Here is a 17285-nt window from a genome sequence, read left to right as displayed (position 1 = left end):
CATAAGATTTCCTGCCTGGATAAATAAATGACTCTTCTTATTTACTAAGAGTTTCTCTTATTTTTTTTTTTTTGACAGCTCTATGAGGCCTAAATGAAGATCAAAGTCCATAGCTATTTCTTATGTTCCATTTACATCACTTAATATTTATGTTTTATGATAGTCTGTGGGTGATTCTTACATTTCTGGGAAAGCTGTGTTACCATTACACAAACTTGAACAATTGAAAAACATACCATTTAATTTTCTTCCACCTGTGTTAAAAAACATTTAGAGGCAAGGGGCACCTGGGTGGCTCAGTCGGTTAAGCGTCTGACTTTGGCTCAGGTCATGATCTCGCGGTCCGTGAGTTCAAGCCCCGCGTCGGGCTCTGTGCTGACAGCTCAGAGCCTGGAGCCTGTTTCAGATTCTGTGTCTCCCTCTTTCTCTCTCCTCTCCCGCTCATGCTCTCTCTCTTCTCAAAAATAAATAAACATTAAAAAAAATTAAAACAAAAACATTTAGAGGCAAAATACATGTGTCTAACAGGTCAAAAATGTTAATACCATGAACAGGCAGCAAATTACCAATTTATGTTGGTAGGTAAGTCTTGTGAAAAATTGCACACAGTCAGATACTAAGAAAAAAAATTATCAAAATAAGTCAGTCAAAGTTTCCTATCACTGTCCTTCCTGATAATTTGGTCCATTTCTCTAACTGTAGGGTTTTAAAAAAAACATACTCAGCCTCCTGTTATTATGAATAACCACCTTTATGGCCAGACTCTTAATAAATTATAGGGCTAGACACATCAAGGTAGCTCCAATCCTCGTTAAATAGAATTGAAAACATGAGAGGCTCAAGATTAGTGGGAAGTTTACTGAATAGTAACCTAGTAACACCAGTTAAGCAACTGAACTCTAGTTACCTTTTATTTTCTTTGTCAAACATTCTGTGATGTTATATTATGAATCATTTTATACTTACTGAAGGAGTATACCTGTGTCTACAACATCATAAAGATTCTAAGAAGGAAATCACAGGTATATAGTTGGATCCTTATTGAAAAATCATGGGTAGATGTAATAAAATTGGGGCCAATAAAAAAAATTGCTTCTGCTGATCATTAGAAGTGAATGACTCAAGGAACCTGCCTGTTTAAAAAGGGTGTTTCTTCCTATAATTCTTCTATTTGCCCACTGGAAGTTTGGTTTTTTTTTTTTTTAATTATGAGTAATTGTCTAACAATATTAGACACCAAAGCCTAAGATAGAAATAGTCATCTTCAAGTTCTCCAAATATATAAAATGACCCTGTGGGAAATATACCAAACCATTTCTTACTGATAGGAGCATTACCTTAAGAGGAGAAAAAAATGTGAATTTGCGAAGTTCCTTTATCTCTTCATTCATTCCTTCAACACATATTTTTAAAGTACTTACTATGTACCAGGAAATGTGGAGTACTGTAGGGACACAGAAGAGCACAGAAAAGATGTTGACTCTGCTCTCATGAGGATGAGAATTTAGAAGGGAAGACAGCAACAAACTAGCAGGCAGTAAGATTATATAAATATGGTAGGCAAAAAAGGAAAAGTCCAAAGAACCATGAAAAGGGAGGAGGTGGTTTTAGGAAAGTCTTCCCAGAAGTAACCATTGAGTAAAGGATTAGTTAATAGATAGTGGATGGAGGGATTGAGGGAAAGATGAATCTAATGAAGAAATGACTTATGCAGAGGCACTGAGAAGGTAGCAGTACTTTTGAATTATGTAAAATATAATTTAGAAGGCTTTGGAGTACCAGAAGGGAGGCAAGATGGCAGGAAATGAGATGGAGAGGTTGGCAGAGGCCACACTATTTAAGGCCTTTTTAAAAAGTAAGCACAGAAGAGTATAATGTGAGAAACTCTTTCCTAGAAATAGAAAATTTGTATAAATCTACCCTACGCACAAATCTACTTGATGTGTAATTATACACACTGATGCACATAAAAAACAACAGCAGCATTCATCTTACCTGTATCCCTCTTGCTGTCCATCTGGGGAATTCTGGAGCCTAAGGAAATCTCTATGCACAGCAAGAATTTGGGCTGGTCACAAAGGGGATTTCACTGTACACATTTTACAAAAATGATCTATTTATTAGCATACTCACACTAATTCATTCAGTTAACAGCTACTAATTGTTTTGTCTATGTGTCAGATATGGGATGAAAGAGGGCCTGGGAAGATAGAAGGAATGAAACTAAGCAGGAGAGGTAAGGAAGATTGACCCTGAGATTGATCATCTATACCTACCAGTCATTTCACATGCATTAGTTTATTTAGTTCATCTAGAAGTTCCTTGTGGTGGGTGTTATGAGGTGCATTTTAAAGATGAGAAAACTGACATTCAAGTTTAAAAGACTTGTCTGTGTAAACCAGGATTCTAACCCAGGTCTGATTGACTCCAAACACATTTCCCTTTCCATTATTGCATTGTGGACCCTGCCCACAGGCCACACAACTCAGAGTTGTCTTCCTCTTTCTTAATCAGATCTGTCACTGAGTTCAATGATCACTGTGCCTCTGGACAATACTCTCATGTCAACAATTCACTTTGCCAGAGTCTGGGACAAATGGAGAAGTGGGGAGAAGGGGTCTTCCTTGGGAGCAAACAAACATGGCATAGCAAGGGAGCTGGGTATTAACAGGGGTGAGAGAGGGAGGAAAGGTTGACCTTACATCAGACTTTTCTGGGGCAGATAATGCCTTCTAAATTAAATATATTTGTTAGATAAGACTAACCCATAGATAAGAAGGAATAGGTTTGTTCCACATTATGTTCTTTCCTGCACACCCGAGTCCCCTCAGGGATGTGTCTGTTAAATCACTTAAAATCACAAAAAAGAGGGGTGAGAAGGTAGGGTAAGGATCCATCAAAACTTAGTATGCACAAGAAAGAGGCAAGCCCACAATATATCAGCACTTCAATCAACAACTGTTGATAAGCAGAGATTAGAGGAAGGTGGAGTGAACAGAGGGCAAAGGATTCCTCTCTCCTTTCACTGCCTGCAGCATAAGACTGCAGTGCTAGAGGCAGGAAAAGACATTATAAATCTTAGAGGACTAGACTTCCTAGAAGTGGTTCTGAGTTGGGGATAGAAAGTTGGCCAGGAAAACCCCAAATATGGAGGGTGATATTGAGGGTGTCACACCCACATGGGTGCCTCTGGGAACACCTTGGTAAGCATTTGTATATTTAGAAATATTTTTCTGTTTGACTTGGTTTTTAAAAAATTAGTCTTTGGCAGAATACATTTCAATTTCTTTCTTTTGTACAATGAATAATTGCTTGGAGAGATGTGTACTCTGCAAATATCTACAGTTCATAGAGCGCTTCCTTCAACTTCTCTGATAGAGTGAAATAGCCACAGTGACGCATGTTGTTTATCTAGTTTCCACAAAAAGACTACATGATAGCCTGTGAGGCCTACAAAGCTTAGTAAACAGACGTAACAGAGCCTTGCTCTGTTGCCTCCCTTTTACTTTCTGATGGTGCTGCAAATGACTCCTTGCCACTAACCACAGGAGTCACATCTTTTGGTTCTACTTGGGAATTTTCTACTGTCTCTTTAGCCAACAAACTTGGAGAGATTTTTATTTTCAGTGTTACATCTGAATGTCTGTTGTCATTTTCATTCCTTGATTCTGAATCATCTATACGAAATCTCCACCCTCTTTGAAGAAAAATGTGTGGTGCTGCTTTCCTCTGATGTGTGATGTCAGAGAGAACTAAATTTAACTAGGCACAATGATCCATTTTGGCCACAGCTGTTGGCCAAACACTCAAGAATCTGATGGCCAAAACTGTCCTAGGATGCCAATGTTGCCTTTAAGGATGGCAAGCCTTACTTTGCATTTAAAAATTTCCCTGAAACAAAAAGAATTGTTTGTTCACCCAGTTATGAAAGTGCATGTGCTATGTTACATGTCCCAAACCAGTGAGTTTTCAAATGTAGTTCAGACAACTCTAGGCATTTCTGGGGGGAAGGTATACAAGAAAACCTGTACTTGAAAAATTGTCCCTTCAGGCCCTACTAGGGTTTAAGCTGAATAGCAATAAAACATAAGATAAAATGATCTTCAAAGCTGCCTGAAAATCACCAGAGCCAAGAGTATCACTTATTCTGCCTCCTTCTTAGATAATTTTTCTAGTTATCTCTTGTTCAAAGTTCATTTTTATATCTTAAATGGATTTGTGGTGTTATTCAAGGCAGAGCAATTATCATCAAATAAATCTATGGAATATCAGTGCCATACAAGTAAAAATGCAGTATTGAACCTGATTCCTTGGCCCTAAGTCGAAATTCAATGATTATAAACACAAAAAGAAGACTGTAATATGACTGAAGAAAAAAGAAAGGCTGTTGATGATTTTCATTTTCAATGATGAAGGTGATTTAACACATTATTTATGTTTATTGATTCCAAACAGAAGCTGAAATGCATGAAAACCTTTTATCCACAAAGATGTTCACTGGATTGTTATTTACAATACAAAAGTTAAAAAATTGTCTAAATGTTCCTGAATAATGTAATATTTCAATAAATTATGGTATATTTTACATGTTGGATATTACAGCAGTTTAACATGACGTTCTCATAGAATTTGTAATTACATGGGGGGAGTGCTGAATATAAGGTTTTATGAACAAGAGTAGATTTAAAAAATATATACAGAATAAGACCTCACTGTGTCAGGGTTAAATTGTAGTGTAGGGCTAACCTGTAGCCTTAAGAAATAACAGTTTTGGGGCGCCTGGGTGGCGCAGTCGGTTAAGTGTCCGACTTCAGCCAGGTCACGATCTCGCGGTCCGTGAGTTCGAGCCCTGCGTCAGGCTCTGGGCTGATGGCTCAGAGCCTGGAGCCTGTTTCTGATTCTGTGTCTCCCTCTCTCTCTGCCCCTCCCCCGTTCATGCTCTGTCTCTCTCTGTCCCAAAAATAAATAAACGTTGAAAAAAAAATTAAAAAAAAAAAAAAAAGAAATAACAGTTTTGTTTTAACACTGTAGATTAAGAGATAACAGCCTTGTCCTATCAATCAAGGGAACAAAAGTTTAAGGAAAATCAACTGGTTTAGTGTTTGATTGGATTGGGGCAAAGGCACGTCTGAACTGTTTCCACCCCCATCTGGGAACTAATTCTTTGTTCTGTCCTCAGGTGATGATAAGACGATGTGGTGGCTATAAAAACTCTGTACCCTGGCTGTTCGGACTGACACTCTGGGCAAGAGTGTTGGTCCCAATCGGTTGGCCTTGCCTCTCATTGCAAAAAGTTTTGTTGTGACTGTCACTGGTGCCCGTAGCATTCTGTTTTAGAGTCGTGTGGATGCAACAACTGTATATATAAATCTCTATATTAAAAAAAGTACTGAACATAAATTCAAAAACTTTAATTGTATTTTTTCCATTCATTCAACCTTTTAGTATTTCCTATTATGAAGCTATAATATAAAGAAGACTTTATAGGGGCACCTGGGTGGCTCAGTTGGTAACACCCAACTCTTGATTTTGGCTCAGGTCATGATTTTGAGATTCATGGGATGGAGCCCCATGTTGGGCTCTGTGCTGATAGCATGGTGCATGTTTGGGATTCTCTCTCTCCCTCTCTCTCTTCCCCTCCCCCACTCACATGCACGCACTCTCTCTCAAGTAAATAAACTTAAAAAAAGAAAACTTTGTATTAAAAATAGGATAACTTTTGAAGGTATTAAAATAGAAAATTTCCAGTCCCTCTGCTTTTTCTTTTGTTTCACCAGCCATTCACCAAGTTACAAAGTAAAACTACTTTATTAAAAGATAGAAATCCCAGCTTTAGTTTTGGTATGGCAAGAATGTGGAGAAAAAGGAACTTTCCTGCACTGGTTGTGGGAATGCAAACTTGTGCAGCCACTGTGGAAAACAGTATGGAGTTTCCTCAAAAAATTAAAAATAGAACTACCCTATGATCCAGTAATTGCACTACTGGGTATTTACCTCCAAAATGCAAAAACACTGATTCAAAGGGATACATGCACCCCTATGTTTATTGCAACACTATTTACAACAGCCAAACTATGGAAGCAGTCAAGTGTCCACTGACAGATGAATGGATAAAGAAGAGGTAGTATAGAAGAGGTAGTATATGTATACAATATAGTATTATCCAGCCATAAAAAAGAATGAAGTCTTGTCATTTGCAACAATATGAATAGGGCTAGAGAGTATAATGCTAAGCAAAATAAATCAGAGAATGACAAATACCATATGATCTTACTCATATGTGGAATTTAAGAAATAAAACAAACTAGCAAAGAAAATAAAGAGAGAGAGAGAGAGAGAGAGAGAGAGAGAGAGAGAGAGAGAAACCAAGAAACAGACTATTAACTATAGAGAACAAATGGATGGTTACCAGAGGGAGCTGGGGGGGGGGGAGGGGGCGGGGAGAGGAGATGGGTGAAATAGGTGATGGGGATTAAAGAGTACACCTATTATGAGGAAAAAAAACATAAAATGAGGATAATATTGCCTGAAAAATAGAAATTCCATTATATATGGCAATTTTCATCAGGAAGAATTTTCCTTTATGGTAACTTTAATTTTTATGCATAAATACTCAGCATTTTCACTTACAGGGTTCTGTATTTATTAATATTTATGAAACATTCCTTTCTAGGCATTGGCAAGTCTAAAGGTTTTCTTTGGTTTGCAATCAAGAGATAAAGATTAAACCTTTAGCCAGCATAAATAACTGTCTTTAGGAAGTCCGGTGAGGGCTCAAGTCTTCCTCACACAGGAAATTTCTCCCTGTGTTGAGTGGATTTCATTTTCCCGGGATGTGCTGTGGGTGGCTGGCTCCTACCCACTCTGAGTCTCAAGGAACAGTCACCCAATCAAATCTACATCAACTCTCCCTGGAGTGATTTTATGGCTTCCAAAGGTTGCATGAATTAAGAGGCTGGCTGAGGCTTTTATGTGGAAAATGGTGATATAATTTGAAAGGTCATATTTTTTCTAACTAGTCTCACATAAAATGTGTTTTTATGAGTTCTATGATAAAGGCCTTGTGACCCAGCTGCATTAGAACCAGGCCTGGGAGGGGTGCCTCAGTGCTCAGTCAGTTAAGGGTCTGACTTCAGTTCAGGTCATGACCTCATGGTTCATGGATTCGAGTCCCATGTCAGGCTCTGTGCTGACAGCTCAGAGCCTGAAGCCTGCTTCAGATCTGTGTTTCCCTCTCTCTGCCCCTCCCCTACTCATGCTCTGTCATTCTCTCTCTCTCTCAAAAATAAATAACCATTAAAAAAAGAAGGAAAGAAAAGAAACACCTGGGAATTAAAGAACCAAGACTTTCAAGCTGCCATTGGGTCACTGGGTGGGTTTGAGCAAATTTAACAATGAGCATTTCAATTGTCTTTTCTAAAAATTGGGGCATTATTATGCTGTAACTTATAACCAATCTATCAAAGGCCTAGAAAACAAAGTGTTACATGAATGCTTTGTAATGGCTATAATCTAGACATATATTTAACCTAAACCATCTTCTGAAATATTTCTACAATACTATAAATAGGATCCATTTTACAAGAACAATTGCTTTAACTGAAAAATATTTATATCATGTAAGTAACCAGGAAGGATCACAGTGCTTTTGTATTTTGGGGTGCCTGAGTGGTTCAGTCGGTTAAGCATCCGACTTTGGCTCAGGTTTGAGCCCTGTGTCAGGCTCTATGTTGACAGCTCAGAGCCTAGAGCCTGCTTCAGACTCTGTGTCTCCCTCTCTCTGTGCCCCTCCCCTGCTCGCACTCTTTCTCTCTCTCTCAAAAATAAACATTTTAAAAAAATGCTTTTGTATTTTAATTTGGTGTCTTAATCTATTTCTAATATTTATTACTAAATTAGGACACTGGAGCTGTTTGTGTACTTAGAAAAGCATGGTGTGTTGTTTTAGTCTCTGAGTGAAATGCAAGCAGAAAGATAAACACTTAAAATGTACTGAAATTCCTACTCAAATGGGGAACATTTAGAATACATATTGTACCAGAATTAATGTGTGGTAACCAAGGTTTTTATCATTCAACATGCAGTATTCCTGTACAACATTAGCTTGGCAAATAATGAAGGCAGCTAGTTAATCATTAGTTAGCATACAGCCTTTGACTATGACCTGTACTTAAAAACAGAGATATTTATAAAAGGAAGGAATGTTGAGAGAGAAAGAAAAAGTTTTGTAAAACTACCACGTTGAACAATTTTTCTGCTACACTTTGGTACTTAGTAAATCTCGGCACTCAATTTCATCGCTCTTCAAAATTATTTTCAGGGGCGCCTGGGTGGCTCAGACGGTTGGGTGTCCGACTTCAGCTCAGGTCACGATCTCACGGTCCATGAGTTCGAGCCCCGCATCGGGCTCTGGGCTGATGGCTCAGAGCCTGGAGCCTGCTTCCGATTCTGTGTCTCCCTCTCTCTCTACCCCTCCCCCGTTCATGCTGTGTCTCTGTCTCAAAAATAAATAAATGTTAAAAAAAAATTAAAAAAAAAATATTTTCAAGGTGAATACCTGCTCATAGAAAGCATTTTCTTATATTTGCCCAAGCAGCAGATGAGCTTAAACTGAAATACTGACACAATATTAGCCAATTTTTTCAGAAAAAGGATTCTTTAGTATATGTCTTAATATTTTTGTCCTTAAAAAAAAAAAACAAAAAACACCTCACAATACCATGGGGGGAAATTTATATATCTGTATCTATAACATGTAAATGTATACATAAACTTGACTTAATAAAAATATGTATATATGTGTATAAGAAAGATTGGAATGGAATATTCAAGAATGTTAGTGGTGCTTGTCTCCAGGTCATAGTTTCAATTTTCTTCTTAGATCTTTCTACAGGTTTTTTTAAATACTGAGTTTTACTTTTTAGTTATACTATAATGCTTTATAGTCATACTATAAAATTCATACCTTTAAAGTATAAAATTCAGTGTATTTTAGTATATTCACAAAGTTGTGCAATCCTTACCTATCTAACTCCAAAACATTTTTACCACACCCAAAAGAGACTGTAGCCATTAGCACTCATTCTGTATTCCTCCCTGCTTTTAGCCCCTGGCAACCACTATGCAATTTTCTGTCTTTGTGGTGTTGTCTATTATGGAAATTTCATATAAATGGAATTCATACAGTATCTGGTCTTTTGTGTCTCTTCTTTTGAGCTGAGTATAATGTTTTCAAGTTTCATCTATATTGTGTAATGTATCAGTACTTCATTCCTTTTATATGGCTGAATAATATTCCATTGTGTGAATACACCACATTTTGTTTTTCCACTCATCAATTCAAGGGCACTTGGATTGTTTCTACTTATTGGCTATTACAAATAATGCTGTTATGAACATCCACTATAAGTTTGTGTAAGGATATATGCTTCCAATTCTCTTGGGCATACACTTAGAAGTGGAATTGCCAGATCTTATGGTAACTCTATGTTTAATTTTTAGAGTAACTGCTAAATTATCTTTCACAGTGGCCACATCATTTTACAATTATATCAGCAACATTAGAGGGTTCCAATTTCTTCACATCCTTGCCAGTGCTTGTATTTTTCTGTGTTTTTAATCCCAGCCATTCTGTTGGGTGTGATGTTGTACACATTGCAGTTTTGAGTTGGAGTTCCCTAAATGGCTAATGATATTAAGCATCTTTTCATGTGCTTATTGGCCATTTTTATGTATTGAGTAATTTCTATTCAGATCCTTTGCCCATTTTTAAAATTGGTTTGTCTTTTTGTTCTTGAGTTGTAACAGTTCTTTATATATTCTCAATAAGTGTCTTATCAGATGAGATTTGCAAATATTTTCTTCCATTCTGTAGATTGTCTCTCAAAGGTTTCCTTTTAAGTGCAGTAGTTTTTAATTTTGATAAAATCAATTTACCTATTTTTTTTCTATTCGTTGTAACTTGTGCTTTTGGAGTTACTATCTAAAAGATCATTGCCTAATTTAAGGTCACAAAGATTTATGCCTATGATTTATTTTAAGAGTTTTATAGTTTTAGATCTAATATAAAGTTTTAAATTAATTTTTATTTGGAGTAGGGTAGGAATCCAACTTCATTATTTGGCACGTGGATATCCAACTGTCCCAGCACAACCTGTTGAAAAGATTATTCTTTCCTCCTTTCAACCATCTCTGCACCCCTGTGAAAAACTAATTAACTAAAAGGATTTTCTTTTTAGACTCTCAATTCTATTCCATTGATCTATACGTCCATTCGAGGCCAGTATGACACTGTGTTGATTACTGTAGTCTTATAGTATGTTTTGAAATTAGAGTGAATTCTCCAAATTTATTCTTTTTTTTCTCCGATGGTGGTGTTGGCTTTCCTCAGACCTTTGAATTTCCATATGAATTTTAGGATCAGCTTGTCAATTCCTCCAAAAAAGGAAGCTGGGATTTTGATGAGGATTGAACTCATGGATCAATTTGAAAAGTACTTCCACCTTAACCGTAGTCTTCCGATCCATGAACACGGGAAGTATTTCCATTTATTTATATCTTTTAAAATTTCTTTCAACAATGTTTTATACTTTTCAGTATACAAGTTTTGCATGTCTTTTGTTAAATTTATTACTATTTTATTATTTATTGTTCATTTATTTCATTTATTTGTTTATTTATTTATTGTTCATAATGTTCATTTAATTTGAGAGAGAACATGCATGTGTGAGCAGGGGAGGGGCAGAAAGAAATGGAGACAGAGAATCCCAAGCAGGCTCCACTGCCAGCGAGGAGCCTGATGCTGGGCTGGAACTCATGAACTGTGAGATCATGACTTGAGCCAAAACCAAAAGTCAGACACTTAACTAAGCCACCCAGGCACCCCTTATTATTTTTGATACTATTTTAAATGCAAATATTTTCCCAAATTTATTTTCATATTATTCATTACTGGTGTGTGGACATATAGTTGACTTTTGCATACCTTATATATTGCAACCTTTCTGAATTCATTTATTAGCTTTAATAGTTTTTGGTGGTTTTCTTAGAATTTTCTATATATAAGATCATACCATCTGGGAACAGAAATAGTTTTACTTCTTTCTTTACAGTATGAATGCCTGTTGTTTCTTTTTCTTGCCTAATTGTTCTGACTAAAACATGAAGTGTGATGTTGAATAGAACTGATGAGAGGGGCGCCTGGGTGGCTCAGCTGGTTAAGCATCCAACTTCAGCTCATGATCTTATGGTTGTGACTTTGAGCCCCACATCAGGCTCTGGAGCCTACTTTGGATTCTGTGTCTCCTTCTCTTCCTGTCCTCCTGCTGTGTTCTCTCTCTCTCTCTCTCTCTCTCTCTCTCTCTCTCTCTCTCTCTCAAAAGTAAATGAATAGACATTTAAATAATTTTAAAAAAAGAACTGATGAGAGTGAAATATCTTTGTCTTATTCCTGATATCAAGAGGAAAACTTTGTATTTTACCATTAAGTATGGTTAGCAGTGAGTTTTCATAGATATCCTTTATCAAGTTGAGAAATTCGCTTCTATTCTTAGTTTATTGTGTTTTTATAATCAAATGCTGTTATGTTTTGTCAAATTTTTTTTTCATCTATTGAGATGATGTAGTTTTGTCTTTTATTATATTAATATGGTATATTGTCCAGAGCATAGCTGGAGAGACCTGAGCTTTCAGCTGTCTAGGTTCTAGGTGGTCAATTAAAGCAACAAGCCAAAATGAAAGTAACAGTCAGACTTTTAGTGTAAGCAAGAAACTAAACAAGAGAAAGTACTAGTTCCCCCAGTGTACTGTTTCCCCATATAATGGGAGGGAGGTCAGATATATTAATGCAGACAGGGGGATCATCTCACTGCTGAGGGAGCCCCAAACAAAAGGGTCCTGATGTTTTATGGACCCAGGGATACAGGGGAGGGAGAGAGAGAAGGGTTATTAGTGTAAAAATACTTAATATCGAGTCAGAGTTGAGAAAAGTGTTTCAACTCCCCTCCCCCTAGAAAGTGGGCTTGGCAGAGGCACCTGAGAGAGGCTTTGGCTGAGGCTCCTCCAATAAGGAGGAAAGCTCTGAATGAAAGCTCCTGAACTAAGAAAGCACATATTCATAAGAGCAAGGATGGCCAGAGGGACCTGAATCCTTTACTGCAATTCCCTGTAAAGAATGTGATACAATGGCTATGCACTAAGTGTGGTGTGTGTGTTGGTGGGGCAGCTTTTCCTAAGAGGCCTATCAGATAAAACTTTGTAATTGTTTTTAGTCAGGCCTGAAAGATCACACGTAGAATTTTGGCCTGGAGCCAGACTCATATATTACATTGAGTAATCTTTGAATGTTAAGCCAAACTTGCATTCTTGAAATAAATTCTATTTCATCTTGGTGTATAATCCTTGTTATAGGTTATTGAATTCAATGTGCTAGGTTTTGTTCATTTTTTGATGACTTTTTTGTCTACATTCATAAAAGATATTTACCTATATTTTTCCTTTCTTGTGACATCTAGTTTTGTCTAGTTTTGGTAGCAGTGTTATCTTGACCTCATAAGAAGAGTTCTGAAGTGTTTTCTAATTTGGGGGGAAGTTTGTGGAGGACTGATGTTCTTTAAGCATTTGGTAGAATTCACTAGTGAAACTATCTAATCCTATGTATTTTCCTTGTACTTATTTCTTTTCTTTTTTTAAAAATTTTTTTTAGTTTTCAGAGACAGAGAGAGTGTGAGTCGGAGAGAAGGGCAGAGGGAGAGAGAAAGAGAATCTCAAGCAGGCTCCATGCTGAGCACAGAGCCTGATGCAGGGCTCAATCCCATGACCCTAGGATCATGACCTGAACCAAAACCAAGAGTTGGACACTCAACTGACTAAGCCACCCAGGAAATTTCTGATAGCTAATTCAATTTCTTTACTTGCTATAAATGTATGCAGATATTCTATTTCTCCTTGATCAATTCTGAAAGTTGCTTTCTGAGAATGTCTATTTTATCTAGATCTTCTTTCCTTTCTCTTTCTTTCTTTTCTCTTTCTTTCTTTCTTTCTTTCTTTCTTTCTTTCTTTCTTTCTAAGCATACACACTTATTCATAGTGATATTTCTTGTAGGGCAGGTCTGCTAGCAATAAATTCTCTGGTTTTGTGTGTCTGGGAGTATCTTCGTTACTCCTTCATTTTTGAAGGATATTTTTTTTGGTTGACAATCTTTTTTCTTTCAGCACTTTAAATATATTTTTCTGCTACCTTCTGGCATCTGTAGCTTCTGATGAGAGATCAACTGTTACCTTACTGGGGGTCCCCTGTATGTATGAGTTTCTTCTCTTGTTGCTTTCAAGATTTTCTCTTTGTCTTTGACTTTCAATAGTTTTATTATGATGTATCTTGGTGTGGATCTCTTTGGTTTATCCTATTTGTAATTCATTCAGTCTCTTGGATGTGAAGATTATTTTTTAAAATCATATTTGGGAAGTTTTCAGCCATTATTTCTCCAAATATTCTGCTTCTTTGTCTCTTCTCTCCTAATACTACCATTATACCTATGTTGGTATAGTTGACGGTGTTCCACCAATTCTCTAAGGTTCTGTTCACATTCATTTGTTTTTATTTTTGTTGTATAGATGGGGTAAACTTAATTGACCTGTTTTCAAATTCACTGTTTTTCTATTTTGTCAACCCAGATCTGCTGTTGAGCATTTCTACAGAATTTTTCATTTCAGTTACTATACTTTTCAACTCCGGACTTTCTGAGTTTTTAAAAAAATACTTTCTAGGTCCTTATTGATACATTTGGAGATGTTGTTCTTACACTTTCCTTTAGCTGCTCAGACATGTTTCCCTTCAGTATTTTGAACATATCTAAACTAACGGATTTAAAGCCTTTGTCTAGTAAATCTGACAACAGGAACAGTAAATTTGTCAGTACATATTCCTCAGGAGCAGCTTCTAGAGATTGTTTTGTTTTGTTTTCCCTAACTATGGGTCAATCTTGTTTCTTTGCATGCCTCATTTTTGTTGTTGTTGAAAACTAGACATTTTCAATAATATAGTAATTCCAGAAATAATATTTCTCTGGGGGTTGGAAATCATCATAATTTAAATTCCTATGATTATGCTTACTTGGATATTGACATGAATCTTTTGGAAAGCTGCAGAAAGGACGAAGGGAAATGATGTCTTCTGGTCATGATCCACAGCCATCACAGATACCTATACAGTTAGAGTTGTATTCTTAAAATTTTGTTGGCAAATCATAACACTTTAGACTGCAGGAAATATTGATATTTAAATAGATTCTTTCCTGAATCCTGTTGTGAAGTGAGGAATTATACCTGTAATTATTTTACATAATTAAAAATTTTCATATGGGGGTTTTGTTTACATACAGTTACATCTATACCTCTTCTTAAAGCAAGCTGAAAAAGTAAAGTGTACTTTTGAGTAAGGTCTTGTGCAGGCTTTATCTACAAGGCTGATATAGACCATTGTTTATATTTCAAAGTAAACTTAAGTCAGCTTTGAATAGGTTCCAGAAAATTAGATTGCCTATGGTCTACCACTGCCATTTTCAAAGAACTTGCAAAAGTTCATTTATAGTATAGCATTTTACTGAAATTCACTTATAGTATAGCATTTGCAGGGACCAGAGACAACTCTCATTCTAGTGACACAGACACTTCATAATCTTTATATTGAGATTTTATTAAAATTTTTTTTCAACGTTTTTATTTATTTTTGGGACAGAGAGAGACAGAGCATGAACGGGGGAGGGGCAGAGAGAGAGGGAGACACAGAATCGGAAACAGGCTCCAGGCTCCGAGCCATCAGCCCAGAGCCTGACGCGGGGCTCGAACTCACGGACCGCGAGATCGTGACCTGGCTGAAGTCGGACGCTTAACCGACTGCGCCACCCAGGCGCCCCTATATTGAGATTTTAGACCCAAACAGTTGCTTGTCCCCTAGTTCAGTCTTCTCTGGCCAGTGCTGCTTTATTTCTTTCTCTCCCAGGCATTTCTCCATGGATGAGGAAGGTATGATGACATGGCTAGCAAGTACATATTTGGGTATGATTACACTTTTTTGAATGACAAAGCATTTATTTGAGTTCTTATTCAGTGCTAGCCACTTTTCATATATCGTTCCTTTCAATCTCAAAATCCCACAAGGTAGATACTATTATTCCCATCTGACAAATCAGAAAAGTGAGACTTGGAGAAACTCAATAATTTGTCCAGGGTCACTCACCTTGGAAATGGTGAAGCCAGAAGTAAAACTGTGGATCCCTCCTACTATAATCTTCTGGAAAAAAATGTGGCATCCTCCAAGGCAGAAGAAGACATAAGCTGAGAAGTCCTGACTATGGTCTGCACTTAGAGGGAACTGTGGCCCTAGTGATTGCAGTTCTATAGCACTTCTGTGTTACAGTAATGGTTCTGAGTCTTTGACATCAGATATTATGTGACATATTCTGGCTCGAGTATTTAACTGTTGGTAGAAGACCCTTCAGTACCCTCTTCTCTGATAAAAGTGATCAATCATGTTAGAAGTACATGTTAAAATGGGAAGTAAAGCAAGATTAAAGAATTACCTGAAGTAGCAGTACATTTTGTATGAGAACTGAAATAAATTTTTGTTGTTACATCACTGTGATTCTGAGTTTTTTTTAATAGAACAGCATAGGTATATCTATCCAGACTAATATAAGGATGGTAACTGCTCTTTGTATATACAGAACACCACAGACTCACCTATCCAGACTAATATAAGGATGGTAACTGCTCCTTGTATATATAGCATTCATTAATTTCACAGCATGAATTTTATAGAACAAAACTGTGATAACACAGAAGAGTGTGGAAATTGGGGCAGCATCCATTGGGTTTTAATAAAACACAATCTTCATATCCAATTTAAGCAGAGCTTTTTACACAAATGTGCTTAGAATAGAACTGGGATTTCCTTTTTTCCAGATCAATAAAACCCTAATTGGTTGACCTTTCTGGTCTGCTTCAAAACATTGTTTTTATGTCATATCATTTATTTATTCTTGATTTTCATTTGCTTTTCCTTTGCCCAAATACTCCTGGCAGAGGAAGCCTACCATATGTTTTATGCATTCACCAATAAACTCATTCATCAGAACCACTGTTTGTTCATTATAGTCAATTCTCATGAACCCATTAGGGCAGGACCAAAGGAATAATAAACATGAATCTCAATTACATTGCCTTGGACCAACCACCCTCTCTGTTCAGGTAGTTTAATGACAAAAGATGATTATTTTTTAAAATCAGTTCCTTTCATTGCAATGCCTTACTTTCACACATGATCAAATTTGAGGGTTTTCTTTTCCAGGAAAAGAAACTGAAACTTTTATATCAATTATTCCAATGGTTCTTTCATGCCTCATTAGCATCAATTATCTCCAGGAGGAAGTGTAATAGGCCTGTAAATGGTTACTGCACTACAGCTAACAGCTGGAAATGGCTATGGTTCAAGCAAACAACTGACAATAGCAAAAGGACTTTAACCTGGAAGCTTAGAAAAAGAGGCCTGAGACTGAGAGTGATGGAAGGAAGTCACAGAAGCAAAGTCTTGTGGAGCAACAGAAGCATCCTCAGTTCTCCAGTGGCTCTAAGGTGTTCACTTTGCAGAGGCACTTAGCACCTGGTACTGTTTTCTGTCCACTGGTGTGGATGAGAAATGCTAATACTTCTTATAAAAGGTTTAGCAAAGAACACCTAATAAGGAGAAGTGTCATTTTGAAAAAAGCCAGTCCCATTTAAAGTGACTTGTTTCCAATATTGTGTCAAAAAGAGTCAGAAAAAGAACATAACTTTTTTCAGAAAAAAAGTTAATTCTAAGTCTCTCTCTTTTACTCATTCATTTGTTGAATATCTACCACGTGCCAGGAGCTCTGCTGAGTGCTTTGAATAAACAATGAATAGGACACACTTACACCCTCAAAAACCTTCTCTAGTGAGTATATTTTTACCCTTTATTGTCTGTGCGGATAAAACAGGATTGTAAGATATTTATCATATGATAGTAATTTGTGACCAGAATTATGGAGGGGTGTTAGAAAGTGTAATTGAAGAAATAGTTGTGAAGACGGGGTAAATGGTACTCAGATCAGTGCTACTTGTTCTATCCAACTTTCTTGATATTTGCCTTCCCCTTGCACTATTAGGACATGAGGTCCCAGGGAGAGGCCAAATGACTCGAGGTATTCACGCAGGTAGTCAGAATGGTGGTGATATCCTTAACAAGTGTTTAAGGAGGAGCAGATTGATGA

General features: G+C 36.9%; 1 protein-coding gene across 1 annotated transcript in view; it reads right to left on the bottom strand.

The window, feature by feature from the left end:
* The window catches only part of LOC123385745, a 131931-nt gene that overhangs the window by 27900 nt on the left and 86746 nt on the right, over positions 1-17285 (bottom strand). The window contains exon 4 of the mRNA XM_045058656.1: positions 14111-14200. Within this exon, the coding sequence (XP_044914591.1) occupies positions 14111-14200 (90 nt within the window). The remainder of the gene's footprint in view (positions 1-14110; positions 14201-17285) is intronic.

Source organism: Felis catus, chromosome B2 (genome assembly GCF_018350175.1).
Source record: "Felis catus isolate Fca126 chromosome B2, F.catus_Fca126_mat1.0, whole genome shotgun sequence".
Taxonomy (NCBI): Eukaryota; Metazoa; Chordata; class Mammalia; order Carnivora; family Felidae; genus Felis; species Felis catus.
This window is presented reverse-complemented; position numbering and strand designations above follow the sequence as displayed.